The 16,398-nt window shown below is 44.1% G+C and overlaps 1 protein-coding gene across 1 annotated transcript in view; it reads right to left on the bottom strand.

The window, feature by feature from the left end:
* LOC135057441 (VPS10 domain-containing receptor SorCS1-like) overlaps nucleotides 1–16,398 on the bottom strand; it is a 675,310-nt gene that overhangs the window by 18,345 nt on the left and 640,567 nt on the right. The window contains exons 26-27 of the mRNA XM_063963334.1: nucleotides 11,090–11,195; nucleotides 10,830–10,993 (exon numbers count right to left, since the gene is read on the bottom strand). Of these exons, the coding sequence (XP_063819404.1) occupies nucleotides 10,830–10,993; nucleotides 11,090–11,195 (270 nt within the window). The remainder of the gene's footprint in view (nucleotides 1–10,829; nucleotides 10,994–11,089; nucleotides 11,196–16,398) is intronic.

Raw genomic sequence — 16,398 nt, 5'->3', positions numbered from 1 at the left:
TATGTTGTGTAGCAGAGCTCCTCACAGTGACTGTAGGAAGAGGATGAGTTCAGTGAGCATGTATATGTGTATGAGATAATCCTCATTACATTGTATAGCAGAGCTCCTCACAGTGACTGTAGGAAGAGGAGGAGCTCAGTGTTTATGTATCTATGTATGAGATAATCCTCATTACATTGTGTAGCAGAGCTCCTCACAGTGACTGTAGGAAGAAGAGGAGCTCAGTGATCATGTCACTGTGTATGAAATACTTCTCATTATGTTGTGTAGCAGAGCTCCTCACAGTGACTGTAGGAAGAGGAGAAGATCAGTGAGCATGTATATTTGTATGAGATCCCGCTCATTATGTTGTGTAGCAGAGCTCCTAAGAGTGACTGCAAGAAGAGGAGGAGCTAAGTGACATTGTATCTGTGTACAAGATGCCTCTCATTACATTGTGTAGCAGAGCTCCTCACAGTGACAGTAGGAAGAGGATGAGCTCAGTGAGCATGTATATGTGTATGAGATCCCCGCTCATTATGTTGTATAGCAGAGCTCCTCACAGTGACAGTAGGAAGAGGAGGAGCTCAGTGAGCATATATATGTGTATGAGATCCCCGCTCATTATGTTGTGTAGCAGAGCTCCTCACAGTGACTGTAGGAAGAGGATGAGCTCAGTGATCATGTCACTGTGTATGAAATACTTCTCATTATGTTGTGTAGCAGAGCTCCGCACAGTGACTGTAGGAAGAGGAGGAGCTCAGTGATCATGTCACTGTGTATGAGATAATCCTCATTATGTTGTGTAGCAGAGCTCCTCACACTGACTGCAGGAAGAAGAGAAGCTCAGTGTTTATGTATCTATGTATGAGATCCCCGCTCATTATGTTGTGTAGCAGAGCTCCTCACAGTGACAGTAGGAAGAGGAGGAGCTCAGTGAGCATATATATGTGTATGAGATCCCCGCTCATTATGTTGTGTAGCAGAGCTCCTCACAGTGACTGTAGGAAGAGGATGAGCTCAGTGATCATGTCACTGTGTATGAAATACTTCTCATTATGTTGTGTAGCAGAGCTCCTCACAGTGACTGTAGGAAGAGGAGGAGCTCAGTGATCATGTCACTGTGTATGAGATATTCCTCATTATGTTGTGAAGCAGAGCTCCTCACAGTGACTGCAGGAAGAAGAGAAGCTCAGTGTTTATGTGTCTATGTATGAGATAACGCTCATTACATTGTGTAGCATAGCTCATCACAGTGACGGCAGGAAGAGCTCAGTGATCATGTCTCTGTGTATGAGATAATCCTCATTACATTGTATAGCAGAGCTCCTCACAGTGACAGTAGGAAGAGGAGGAGCTCAGTGATCATGTCACTGTGTATGAAATACTTCTCATTATGTTGTGTAGCAGAGCTCCTCACAGTGACTGTAGGAAGAGGAGAAGATCAGTAACCATGTATATTTGTATGAGATCCCGCTCATTACGTTATGTAGCAGAGCTCCTAAGAGTGACTGCAAGAAGAGGAGTTCAGTGAGCATGTATCTGTGTACAAGATGCCTCTCATTATGTTGTGTAGCAGAGCTCCTCACAGTGACTGTAGGAAGAGGAGAAGATCAGTAACCATGTATATGTGTATGAGATCCCCGCTCATTATGTTGTGTAGCAGAGCTCCTCACAGTGACTGTAGGAAGAGGATGAGCTCAGTGAGCATATATATTTGTATGAGATCTCGCTCATTATGTTGTATAGCAGAGCTCCTCACAGTGACTGTAGAAAGAGGATGAGCTCAGTGAGCATGTATATGTGTATGAGATCCCCGCTCATTATGTTGTGTAGCAGAGCTCCTCACAGTGACTGTAGGAAGAGGATGAGCTCAGTGAGCATGTATATGTGTATGAGATCCCCGCTCATTATGTTGTGTAGCAGAGCTCCTCACAGTGACTGTAGGAAGAGGATGAGTTCAGTGAGCATGTATATGTGTATGAGATAATCCTCATTACATTGTATAGCAGAGCTCCTCGCAGTGACTGTAGGAAGAGGAGGAGTTCAGTGAGCATGTATATGTGTATGAGATCCCCACTCATTATGTTGTGTAGCAGAGCTCCTCACAGTGACTGCAGGAAGAGGATGAGCTCAGAGAGCATGTATATGTGTATGAGATCCCCGCTCATTATTTTGTGTAGCAGAGCTCCTCACAGTGACTGTAGGAAGAGGATGAGCTCAGTGAGCATGTATATGTGTATGAGATAATCCTCATTACATTGTATAGCAGAGCTCCTCACAGTGACTGTAGGAAGAGTATGAGTTCAGTGAGCATGTATCTATGTATGAGATAATCCTCATTACATTGTGTAGCAGAGCTCCTCACAGTGACTGTAGGAAAAGGAGGAGCTCAGTGATCATGTCACTGTGTATGAAATACTTCTCATTATGTTGTGTAGCAGAGCTACTCACAGTGACTGCAGGAAGAAGAGGAGCTCAGTGATCATGTGTCTGTATGTGAGATCCCGCTCATTATGTTGTGTAGCAGAGCTCCTCACAGTGACTGTAGGAAGAGGAGAAGATAAGTGAGCATGTATATTTGTATGAGATCCCGCTCATTATGTTGTATAGCAGAGCTCCTAAGAGTGACTGCAAGAAGAGGAGGAGCTAAGTGACATTGTATCTGTGTACAAGATGCCTCTCATTACATTGTGTAGCAGAGCTCCTCACAGTGACAGTAGGAAGAGGATGAGCTCAGTGAGCATGTATATGTGTATGAGATCCCCGCTCATTATGTTGTATAGCAGAGCTCCTCACAGTGACAGTAGGAAGAGGAGGAGCTCAGTGAGCATATATATGTGTATGAGATCCCGCTCATAATGTTGTGTAGCAGAGCTCCTCACAGTGACTGTAGGAAGAGGATGAGCTCAGTGATCATGTCACTGTGTATGAAATACTTCTCATTATGTTGTGTAGCAGAGCTCCTCACAGTGACTGCAGGAAGAGGAGGAGCTCAGTGATCATGTCACTGTGTATGAAATACTACTCATTATGTTGTGTAGCAGAGCTCCTCACAGTGACTGTAAGAAGAGGATGAGCTCAGTGATCATGTCACTGTGTATGAAATACTTCTCATTATGTTGTGTAGCAGAGCTCCTCACAGTGACTGTAGGAAGAGGAGGAGCTCAGTGATCATGTCACTGTGTATGAGATAATCCTCATTATGTTGTGTAGCAGAGCTCCTCACAGTGACTGCAGGAAGAAGAGAAGCTCAGTGTTTATGTATCTATGTATGAGATAACGCTCATTACATTGTGTAGCAGAGCTCCTCACAGTGACAGTAGGAAGAGGAGGAGCTCAGTGAGCATATATATGTGTATGAGATCCCCGCTCATTATGTTGTATAGCAGAGCTCCTCACAGTGACAGTAGGAAGAGGAGGAGCTCAGTGAGCATATATATGTGTATGAGATCCCCGCTCATTATGTTGTGTAGCAGAGCTCCTCACAGTGACTGTAGGAAGAGGATGAGCTCAGTGATCATGTCACTGTGTATGAAATACTTCTCATTATGTTGTGTAGCAGAGCTCCTCACAGTGACTGTAGGAAGAGGAGGAGCTCAGTGATTATGTCACTGTGTATGAAATACTTCTCATTATGTTGTGTAGCAGAGCTCCTCACAGTGACAGTAGGAAGAGGAGGAGCTCAGTGAGCATATATATGTGTATGAGATCCCCGCTCATTATGTTGTGTAGCAGAGCTCCTCACAGTGACTGTAGGAAGAGGATGAGCTCAGTGATCATGTCACTGTGTATGAAATACTTCTCATTATGTTGTGTAGCAGAGCTCCTCACAGTGACAGTAGGAAGAGGAGGAGCTCAGTGATCATGTCACTGTGTATGAAATACTTCTTATTATGTTGTGTAGCAGAGCTCCTCACAGTGGCTGTAGGAAGAGGAGGAGCTCAGTGATCATGTCACTGTGTATGAAATACTTCTTATTATGTTGTGTAGCAGAGCTCCTCACAGTGACTGTAGGAAGAAGAGAATCTCAGTGTTTATGTATCTATGTATGAGATAACGCTCATTACATTGTGTAGCAGAGCTCCTCACAGTGTCTGTAGGAAGAGGAGGAGCTCAGTGATCATCTCTGTGTTTATGACATAATCAATGACCATCCTAAATTGTGGCTAAAATATCCCATACCTTTATAAATATAAAAGGAATGCAAAATGAAACATTGTATCTCAAGGATCCTTGACTTTATCTAAGCACTATATCTAGACAGCAGTAAAGTAGCTTGCCCCCTTATATGTAATTTTACGCTATGTTAACCTCACTAGGAACATCTCCAGCTTCCGCAGACTCTGGGCTGTTACAATAAGCTGAGAGATAAGATTGTTCTCATAATGATATGAGAATTTGGCACAACCACCGCTCCCCGCTGTGCGTTGCCACTGTTGGTTTACGGCCGGCTACAACCTCATGTGAATTAATTACTGCTCTATATTAATTACCCAGGACATGGAACGGCGTGCTCGCCGTATGAGCTATTCATGTGTTTTACATCGTGTGCATTTCACACGCTGATAATAGTGGGGGCTCCCTGGCTACTTGCAGTCAGCTGTTTCTGCTATTACCTACATTATATCTCAGCCTCTGAACGGCGTTGCAGGGATTGCGCTAGTCATGCCACTGAAATCACATCAAGAAAAAGAAGTGGATAATGAATGTATGCAGATCATGATAAATGGGACAGGTTCTGTACATACTGTGTGTACAGGTAATGCGCGTGAAGAGGATAACTGTAGACAACTGAAGAGAAGTGAGCAAATGTTTAGCAAATGTGGTCAGTGGAAGTTAAGTGGATAAATGATAAGACACTAGACAACCTGGTGACAGTGTAACCTGTCATTACCCAGAATTCTAATCTGCATTTGGAGTGATTTCATTGCATGTTCTACCCAAGGAGTGTCACTTGTGACCCCTCCATAACTGCGGTCATTGGTGGTCATTCCGAGTTGTTCGCTCGGTAATTTTGTTCGCATCGCAGCGATTTTCCGCTAATTGCGCATGTGCAATGTTCGCACTGCGACTGCGCCGAGTAAATTTGCTATGCAGTTAGGAATTTTACTCACGGCATTACGAGGTTTTTTCTTCGTTCTGGTGATCGTAATGTGATTGACAGGAAGTGGGTGTTTCTGGGCGGAAACTGGCCGTTTTATGGGTGTGTGTGAAAAAACGCTGCCGTTTCTGGGAAAAACGCGGGAGTGTCTGAAGAAACGGGGGAGTGTCTGGGCGAACGCTGGGAGTGTTTGTGACGTCAAACCAGGAACGAAACTGACTGAACTGATCGCAGTTGCAGAGTAAGTCTGGAGCTACTCAGAAACTGCTAAGAAGTGTCTATTCGCAATTCTGCTAATCTTTCGTTCGCAATTTTACTATGCTAAGATTCACTCTCAGTAGGCGGCGGCTTAGCGTGTGCAAAGCTGCTAAAAGCAGCTAACGAGCGAACAACTCGGAATGAGCGCCATTGTTCTACTGAGTCTATAGAGACCCTACCTTGCACTAGGGATGGACATCGATAGACAATGGTTTTGTTGCAGCAATGGCAGTGTAGGGTTCCCATTAGATTTCCGATGTTAGCCGCCAATGAATGGTGCTGAAGTTATGGTCTTCTAATGGTTAAATATACAGTAGCTGAATACAGCTGTTAAAAATGTTGATGATCCCAACCCCGTCACTTCCCAGTAACACCAACTGAAAGTCACGCTCTCTGCGTCCAAATTAATTATGCATCCCTGATTCAGATGGACAGCGCATCTGCATTCACCTGAATCAGACCCATAACGCACTGAGTAATTGGGTTTAGTGTTTTGGCGCGGCTATGTCACAAAGTGCTATACAGGGCTATTTGGTGCAATCTGGGGGGTATCTTGGACTCTGGGTCGACACCAATTAGGTTGACACCCATAGGTCGACAGTGTCTAGGTCGACACTACAAATAGGTCGACGCGGCCATTAGGTCGACATGGAGAGTGTCAACATGCAAAAAGGTCGAAATTCGTTTTTCAAATTTTTGGGGGACTTTTTCATACTTTACGATCCACGTGGAGTACGATTGGGAATGGTAACATGTGCCGAGCGCAGTGGTAGCGGGGCGAGGCACCACGCCCGCAGCATGGTGAGCAAAGCGAGTGAGCGGTGCACTAATTGGGGTTCCCGGTCACTTGACGGAGAAAACAACACCAAAAAAACATAAAAAACTCATGTCAAGCTTTTTTCATGTGGACCTTGTTCATGTCAACCTAATGGTCGTGTCGACCTAGCCACTGTCGACCAATGGGTGTCGACCTAATTGGTGTCGACCCTGAGTGCCCATACCCATCTGGGGATAGGTGTATATGGGCTTAAGTGTCAATGGCATTACCCAGAAGTTTATTCCTCTTTTGGAGTGACGCAGGAGTGCGCATTTACCCGTGTTTTTCCCTAGTGGAAACGGCCTCCCCTGCAAATTCCCGGATCAAGTGATCTGGGAATCCTACCCGGGTAGCTTGCCGGGTTGAACACGTGTGTAGTGTAAACGAAAGCCGCGTCGATGCAACACGGCTCCCGTTTACAGTGTATGGAAGGGCGGCGCTGGGAGATCATGTGATCTCCCTGCGCCGCCCCTGCCGCGTCAGCAGCAGCGTCACCAACCCGGAAATATGCAGGGTTGGTGAGCTCAGTGTAGAAGGGGGCTCTAGCACGGGTCGCAGCCGTGTCAGGCTCCCGGCTGCGACCCGTGCTACCAAGTGGAAAAGGGGTATTAAATAAAGGTGGTAAATACATACTGCTAGCCCTATAATGAACTACTAACTTTAAACATATACTATAACAACATAATACTATAATGCTGTACAGAGACATACGCATGAGGCAAGACCTTAGAAAATACGTACTCACTGTAACCTCAGGTTTTTTAGTTTTTGTTCTTCTTTTACATGTATGGTATAATAATCCTCTGTGCTGCACAGTGTCAGGGTGCTCTGTTATACTGCTAGTAATGAAAGCCCTTTGCATACACTATTTATGTCCTGCTGTATATCATTCTGCACACTGGGCAACACAAGGGAGAATCACAGCAACATCTCATTCCGAGGATTTGACAGGGAATTATATATTATCATCAAAGTCATTTACTACCTAGGGGGTGAACGGCAGAACTGTGACAGGTATTTCTGAAACAAACCCTGTCCTAAATTTTAGTCCCCTGACACACAGTCCCCCACAGTAGATCTGTTCTGATGTCTGACACCTTCCGCAAAGAAAACAGATTAAAGTGAACTGGAAAATTGGCACCTAATTTACTATGGATGCTGTTTGTGACAATACATAAACGTGACTGGCGCTTTGGGTCCGTATTTATTACTAACCTGTCCACAAGGTGCGCGTGTGAATCCTCTGCTGCACATTACTGATTACTTTTCATTATTTGGTATTTTAAGATTGCCCCCCAAAAAAAGAGTAAAGAAAAGTAACTAACTGGATTCCAGACCTTGCCGTCTGCTGCCAAACACCAACCCATAGGCAGGGGCTGGCTGGGTAGTGGGGCGGGGTGCCATCTACCCCCAGGCCAGTGCAATTTAAGTGTTTTCCGGGGCCACCTGCAGATTCCCTGTATTTACAGCCTTGTGCCGTATTTCAGGTGAGGAGCTTCTTATACCTAAAGCTCCCCTTAGGCTAGAAGGACGGCTCCAGAAGTGTACGCAGTAAATAATTGCATTCTGTAATGGGAAATGAGTTTGCAAATGTGAAGAGAATACAGATGGATTTATTGTAAATGTGACATAATATCCCAAAATATATTTAAAAGAAAAATACCGTAAGCTGCTTTATGAACATAAACCCTGTAGAAATGATCGTGTAATTAGTTTTGCTGGTACAAAACAGTCAGGCATATTGGGCTTGAATCTGAGGCAGAAACATCTGCAACCACCTACTACTGAATGTGAAAGCCTACACAGCAATGGGGGTCATTCCGAGTTGATCGCTAGCTGTCGATGTTCACAGCGCAACGATCAGGCTAAAAAACGTCAGATCTGCACATGGGTATGCGGCGCAATGCACACGCGCGACATATGGGCACAACGAACGATGCAGTTTTGCACAGGGTCTAGCGATGCATTTCAGTCGCACTGGCTGCCGCAGAATGATTGACAGGAAGTGGGCGTTTCTGGGTGGCAACTGACCGTTTTCAGGGAGTGTTCGGAAAAACGCAGGCGTGCCAGGGAAAATGCACGCGTGGCTGGACGAACGCTGGGCGGGTGTGTGACGTCAAATCCGGAACTGAATAGTCTGAAGTGATCGCAAGCGCTGAGTAGGTTTTGAGCTACTCTGAAACTACACAAAATTTTTTCTGCAGGCGCTCTGCGATAAAAACGTTCGCACTTCTGCTAAGCTAAAATACACTCCCAGTGGGCGACGGCATAGCGTTTGTACGGCTGATAAAAACTGCTAGCGAGCGATCAACTCGGAATGACCACCAATGTCCGCCCACATTTCTGTCTGCATCTGACATTGAATCATTCCATTATCTTTAAGTTGTGGTCTGTTTCCCTCTCCCATCTCAGGTTGGATTTGAGCATTGAGGCTGCTCTCCATGGTGCTGAATCCATAACCCTGTTTTGAGAAAAACCTAAAGGCTTCATGGGGGTAATTCAGAGTTGATCGCAGCAGCAAATTTGTTAGCAGTTGGGCAAAACCATGGGGGTCATTCCGAGTTGTTCGCTCGTTGCCAATTTTCGCAACGGAGCGATTAAGGCAAAAATGCGCATGTGCATGGTACGCAGCGTGCATGCGGTAAGTATTTAAGCACAAAACTTAGTAGATTTACTCACGTCCGAACGAAGAATTTTCATCGTTGAAGTGATCGTAGTGTGATTGACAGGAAGTGGGTGTTTCTGGGCGGAAACTGACCGTTTTCTGGGAGTGTGCGGAAAAACGCAGGCGTGCCAGGATAAAACGCGGGAGTGTCTGGAGAAACGGGGGAGTGTCTGGCCGAACGCTGGGTGTGTTTGTGACATCAAACCAGGAACGAAACGGGCTGAGCTGATCGCAGTGTAGGAGTAAGTCTCGAGCTACTCAGAAACTGCTAAGAATTATTTAATCGCAATTCTGCTAATCTTTCGTTCGCACTTCTGCTAAGCTAAGATACACTCCCAGAGGGCGGCGGCCTAGCGTGTGCAATGCTGCTAAAAGCTGCTAGCGAGCGATCAACTCGGAATGACCCCCCATGTGCACTGCAGGAGTGGCAGATGTAACATGTGCAGAGAGAGTTAGATTTGGGTGGGTTATATTGTTTCTGTGCAGGGTAAATACTGCCTGCTTTATTTTTACGCTGCAATTTAGATTTCACTTTGAACACACCCCACCCAAATCTAACTCTCTCTGCACATGTTACATCTGCCCCACCTGCACTGCACATGGTTTTGCCCAACTGCTAACAAATTTGCTGCTGCGTTCAACTCTGAATTAGGCTCTATGTACTAAGCCTTGGCGAGAGAAAAAGTGGACAGAGATAAAGTATCAGCCAATCAGCTCTTTACTGCCATGTTACAGTTTGAAAAATGACAGTTAGGAGCTGATTGGCTGGTACTTCATCTCCGTCCACTTTATCTTCATTCAAGGCTTAGTACACAGACCACTCATACCGTCACATCCAAATGCTGAAACTGGGGGAATATTGCACGGATGTATTGGTGGTGTCAGATTTAAAGGAAAACTAATAACAAGATGCAATTTAATACATTGTGTTATGTAGAAAGATGTCTAATTAGAAGCATATACTGTGATAGAAGCACAGAACCAATAGGTCACCCTACTAGATTACTCAGTACACGTCTGCACAGTTGGAAGTAGAAACGGATGCAATTCAATTGCTCTTAGAGAACTAGTGGCAACCTATCCACTAATCTAGTGAATGTGACTAATGAATGGAGAGAGGACAGTTCCAGCCACTATGACAACTCCTGTAGGATGGGTTGTCTCTAGCAGCAGACCACATCTCTCACTGAACAGGGCCTGCAGCTGTGTTCCAGTAGTAGGTAGGGTCTTGAGGGGATATTGAAGGGCTGAGATATTTGGGGTCCACATCATAGAAAGGGCTGTTTTTATCTCATAGACTAACTAGCAACATTTATTTTATTTCCTTTCAATTTCCCTTAGGCATAAAATGGGGATTTAACTACAAGCAGCAAGGATTGTAGGAAAAATAGAATAGTATTGTTATTGCTGATAGAGCCCCTTGTGATGCAGAACTATATTTTATATCTATGTGAAACTTTATTCTGCAACGTTGATACATTTTTCTAGCATTTATCATTCACCGTCCCAGAGTTGCTTTGTTGCCAGAAGATGAATAACCCCATTTGTGTCTTGTGCTGGAATATAGAACGAGAGGCTGCTTTCTTAGCAATTTCTAAAGTTGGGTATTTTAACTCCTAATAATGAAAGGGAATTTAAAATGAATCATGATTAAGCCCCTTTCATGGATCCTACAATGCCACCTCCTGAGCCGGCTTATTCTATTTAATGTGATTCATTAACTTAGAATCAAAAGTGACTGCTTAAATTATGACAATCGGTCTGGCTTGGGAGCTGATTTCCTTGTTCGGCTGCACCCAGCAGGGAAAGTGCTGGCAATGACCAATTACCTCCACGTCTGGGGTTAGTTAGGGAGACAGGGGGTACAACAAAAGGAATAAGTAATAAAGATGACACAGAGCCTAAGAGCAGAAAAGACGGATTGTACAGAGTGCTCGGCCATTCAGACAGATAAGACTAGTAAGCTGGGTTCCCGTTCAGCCAATTAGGACTAACTACTTATTTACCTATGGGCTGTGTTTCCAACTTGCCCTCTAAGAGCTGCTCAGGACCCAGCGGCTGGGTGTGAGTGCCAATGGGTGACAAGCTCTCACTTTGACTGCCTGGGCTGACCATCTCTCGCTCTTTCTCATTCTGCATCTGTGCATATACATTAATCCCAGGAATTTTCCTAAAAACATCAACAGAGACGTCATTGCTTTGGGGAAGGGTGGTGATCGGTGTGCTGCTGGTGAATGCCGCCGGCAAGGAACAGGACTATGATTACCTTTTGAATTTATAGATGACGAAGACCGCCAGTCCCACAAAGACCACAGACAAGAGCATCAGCATTGCAGAGCCGCTGTGACTCGGAGTCAGGTCCACCAAAGGGGCTGGAAAGGTCAAAGGAGCTAATGTTATCCATCTGGTAAAGGCAAGAGAGAACTGTTCTAGGATGGCAAAAAGTAATCACAACCAGTTCTAAAACCTCATTGTAACCTCATCATGCTCTACAAACTCAATGTAACCTGATCATTTTTTACAGCTTCAACGTAACCTCATCGTGCCCTACAATCTCAGTGTAACCCAACCATTCTCTACAGCCTCAATGTAACCGCATTGTGCTCTAGAACCTCAGTGTAACCTCATCCTGCTCTAAATACTCAATGTAACTTCATCATGCTTTAGAACCTCAGTGGAAACTAATCATGCTCTACAGCCTCAATGTAACCTCATTGTTCCCTACAATCTCAGTGTAACCCGACCATTCTCTACAGCCTTAAAGTAACCTCATTGTGCCCTACAATCTCAGTGTAACCCGACCATTCTCTACAGCCTTAAAGTAACCTCATTGTTCCCTACAATCTCAGTGTAACTCGACCATTCTCTACAGCCTCAACGTAACCTCATTGTGCTCTAGAACCTCAGTGTAACCATCATGTTTTATAACATCAATTTAACCTTATCATGCTTTGCAACATCAGTGTAACCTCATCCTGCTCGACAACCTTCATGTAACCTCATTGTGCTCTTCAACTTCAATGTAACCTCATTGTGCTTTAGAACCCCAGTGTAAACTCATCATGCTCTGCAGCCTCAATGTAACCTTATTGTGCTCTGCAATCTCAGTGCAATCTCATTGTGCTCTACAACCTCAATGTAACCTGATCATTCTCTACAGTCTCAATGTAACCTCATCATGCTCTAGAAGCTCAGTGCAACCTCATCCTGCTCTAAATACTCAGTGTAACTTCATCATGCTCTAGAACCTCAGTGGAAACTAATCATGCTCTACATCTTCAATGTAACCTCATTGTGCTCTAAATCCTCATGCTCTACCTCAATGTAACCTGATAATTCTCTACAGCTTCATCATGCTCTACAACCTCAATGTAACCTGACCATTTTCAACAGCTTCAATGTTACTTCATTATGCTCTAGAACCTCATTGCAACCTCATCCTGCTCTAAATACGCAATGTAACTTCATCATGCTTTAGAACCTCAGTGGAAACTAATCATACTCTACAGCCTCAATGTAACCTCATCCTCCTATACATCTTCAATGTAACCTCATTGGTCTCTGTATTCTCAGTGTAACCTCAGTGCTCTAAATCCTCATGCTCTAAAACCTCAATGTAACCTGATCATTCTCTACAGCATCATCATGCTCTCCAACCTCAATGTAACCCAACCATTTTCTACAGCTTCAATGTTACCTCATCGTGCTCTAGAACCTCAGTGTAACCTTATCGTGCTCTATAACCTCAATTTAACCTCACTTTAACCTCATTGTGCTCTGCAGCCTCAGTGTAACCTCATCCTGCTTGACAACCTCCATGTAACCTCATCATGCTCTACAGCCTCAATGTAACTTCATCCTGCTCTACATCCTTAATGTACCCCCATTGTGCTCTGCAATCTCAGTGTAACCTCACCGGGCTCTACATCCTCAATGTAACCTCATTATGCTCTACGACCTCAATGTAGCCTCATCATGCTCTAGAACCTTAATATAATGTCAGTTTCTAGACCTTCAAAGTAACTAGTGTGAGTGATTATGTCGGGTTCAGGTAACTAGGATTTACAGTGCCCAGCTGCATGTTCTGTTAGCTTATCAACATGTCTAGTAATGTTCTGCAGCTGTCACTTGTACTAGTCCTTTGTCAGCTTTGCAGCATCTAATAGCCTATATGGTGATATGTAAATCTACCAACATGATGTTTTGGGCAACTACAGATTATTCGTATAATATTTTTACACAAATTTTTTTTATTGTGTCACCATGAAATTTTATGAATGTTAATGTGTATGAACATTGTCCAAGGGATGACTTGAAGAACGTTCTCTGATCTTCAGATTAATTTTTGTTGGTCTAGATATAAAACAAAATGCCCTGGGAAACATATTAAGGGTCCAGACTCGTACTTATACCCAGAAACCTTTTAACACCATCCAACAACTGGCCTAGGGGAGGAAGGCAGATTACACATTTTTCTTTAAAATTAATTCAGTTTTAGTATCTATTTAATAAAAAATCCTATTTTAGTTAATTTTTCCTAACATTTTTTTTTTCTATTAACTTTTTTGTTTATTATGCATTTCAGGCAGTAATATGTAATTTACTAACTACATAATCGTTAGGTATGGGTACAAAGATGTGCAATTCCCACTTTTAGTAAGAGCTCCCATGCAAACCACCTGTGAAGGAAGTTGTCTGCAAAAACAGATAAGTAATTTCAGAAATCATGCCTCCCAAAAGCAATTTAGGGCAAAGGTTCCCAAACGTGGTCCTCAAGGCACCCTAACAGTCCAGGTTTTAAGGATAAGCATGCTTAGGTACAGGTGACTTAATCAGGCAATTTGATTTAATCATCTGTGCTCATGCATGGATATACTTAGCACCTGGACTGTTAGGGGTAAATTTACTAAGATGGGAGTTCTATTTAAGATGGGATGTTGCCCATAGCAACCAATTAGATTCTTCTCATTTATCTAGCACCTTCTAGAAGATAATATATGGAATCTGATTGGTTGCTATGAGCAACATCCCATCCTAAACAGAACTCCCATCTTAGTAAATTTACCCCTTAGGGTGCCTTGAGGACCGTGTTTGGGAACCTCTGGTTTAGGGTCAGCCCACTTCTCACATTATTTTACATTATTTTCTTTTTTTATCCCCCGTAAACTATGGAGTGTTCCCGCCTCATTTATTTCTAATTTATAGGTCATGGAAGTGACGAGACTTCGGGGTGCTGCATTTATCTCATGTGTTGCATTTATAGCTTTTAGTATCCTTTATCCCACTCTGAGAATTTTCTGCGGAAACTCGTTTTCCAGCATGAAATGCGTCTCGCTGGACTTCTGAGGACATTTAAATGCAGGTAATTATCTGGGAAAGATCATAGAGGGCCCATTCCGAGGAGCAAATCAAAACAAGGAGAACATGAATAAAAGGAGTAATTAACACCTTGGTAAAACCATGCTGCACTACACGGGGGCAGATGTAACATGCAGAGAAATTTAAAACTGGAAAAGGGCTTGTCTTAGCTTAATTCTAAATTTCAGTGTGAAAACAAAGCTGAACAATATCTGTCCCTATATACAAAAGCAGCTAGTATATTCCCTATATGCAAAAAATAAATGCATTTGCTCCCATTCCATTACAACACGGTGTACTCCAGGAGCAAACGACACTTCTCTTGCTTCTTTTTAATTTGCGCCTAACTTTGAATCATAAAGTACAATTTCCACCCCTGAAACTCATGTGAAAAACATTCTGCATGTGTATAAAAATTACACATGTTTTGGTTCTAATGTCATTGTTGTGTTCTGGTTTTGGTTTTGCAAAACCACCCTCAAGTGTTCTGGTTCAGAATTTGGATTTAAATTGGAATCTTAGGTTTGGATTTGGAAAATGGACAAAAACAGCTAAAATCATGTCAGCTTTGCAATCCAAAACCCGAAATCCAAACAGGGAGTTGAATCAGAACTCCTCAGGGGAACCGAATCAACGACTTTGGAACTGCAACATTTGTGTGGATTCAAATTTTTAAAGAACCAAACCAAACATCTTTAAAATACAGGTAAATGCAGCTCCCTTGAGCCTAACCTGAACTTTGCAAACAATGGCTAGATCCAACTAACTCAGGCCCTCATTCCGAGTTGATCGGTCGCAAGGCGAATTTAGCAGAGTTACACACGCTAAGCCGCCGCCTACTGGGAGTGAATCTTAGCTTCTTAAAATTGCGACCGATGTATTCGCAATATTGCGATTACTAACTACTTAGCAGTTTCAGAGTAGCTCCAGACTTACTCTGCCTGTGCGATCAGTTCAGTGCTTGTCGTTCCTGGTTGACGTCACAAACACACCCAGCGTTCGCCCAGGCACTCCCACCGTTTCTCCGGCCACTCCTGCGTTTTTTCCGGAAACGGTAGCGTTTTCAGCCACACGCCCCTGAAACGCCGTGTTTCCGCCCAGTAACACCCATTTCCTGTCAATCACATTACGATCGCCGGAGCGAAGAAAAAGCCGTGAGTAAAAATACTTTCTTCATAGTAAAGTTACTTGGCGCAGTCGCAGTGCGAACATTGCGCATGCGTACTAAGCGGATTTTCACTGCGATGCGATGAAAAAGAACGAGCGAACAACTCGGAATGAGGGCCTCAATACGGTCACAATGAGCAAACTCTTGCACTCCCTCCAGGCACCACCAGGGGGGTATAAACAGAAATTGCAAAAAATAAATAAAATTGAAGCCATATAATGAACATACTGTAATCTCTGCACAATGGTGGTCATTCCGAGTTGATCGCAGCCAGCAACTTTTAGCTGCTGCTGCGATCAATAGGCCACGCCTGTGGGGGATTGTATTTTAGCTTAGCAGGGTGCGATCACTTGTGCAGCCCTGCTAAGATAAAAAAATTTCAAGCAGAAGTAGAGCAGCCCTGGACATACTTATCCTGTGCGATGGATCCAGCGATGACGGCTTTGACGTCACTCCACCGCCCTCCGTTGTCCTGGACATGCCTGCGTTTTACTCACCACTCCCCGAAAACGCTCTCCAACGGTCCGGATCCACCCATCCACGTCTCCTTCCTGTCAATCTTCTTAGTGGTCGCCGCTGCGACCACTTCCGTTGCATGCGCATTCCGCACCCATTCGCACAGTAGCGAAAAACCGCTGTGTGCGAACGGATCAGAATGTTTTGTGAAAGCCGACATTTTGGTGGGTCTCAGAAAACCTTTTTCAAGAGCCTGTAGTGTTGCCATGGTCCTAATAAACTCTCCATGACTTACGAGGAGGATCACCCCAGGGCAATTGCCAATGTGCACAGCAGGCAAGATCACGCGGTAAACTACTCCAATCAAATAGCTTGGAAATGAAAAGCAAATTTGCCATGGCAGCCAGGTGGTAACATTACATTCACCTTGGAATCAATAAGCAACAGTTTCCACTTACTGTAGAAATCCCTGCCCACAGCTGATGCCAGCACTGCTCTCACTGTAATTATCCCACTGGTCTCCACCTTCTGCCTCTAGTGCCAATCTCTGTATTGCCCGTGTAAGTGGGCACATTGGGGGAAAATGGGTTGGG

Source organism: Pseudophryne corroboree, chromosome 3 (assembly GCF_028390025.1).
Source record: "Pseudophryne corroboree isolate aPseCor3 chromosome 3, aPseCor3.hap2, whole genome shotgun sequence".
Taxonomy (NCBI): domain Eukaryota; kingdom Metazoa; phylum Chordata; class Amphibia; order Anura; family Myobatrachidae; genus Pseudophryne; species Pseudophryne corroboree.
The sequence above is the reverse complement of the archived record's forward strand: the minus strand, read 5'-3'. Positions and strand labels throughout refer to the sequence as shown.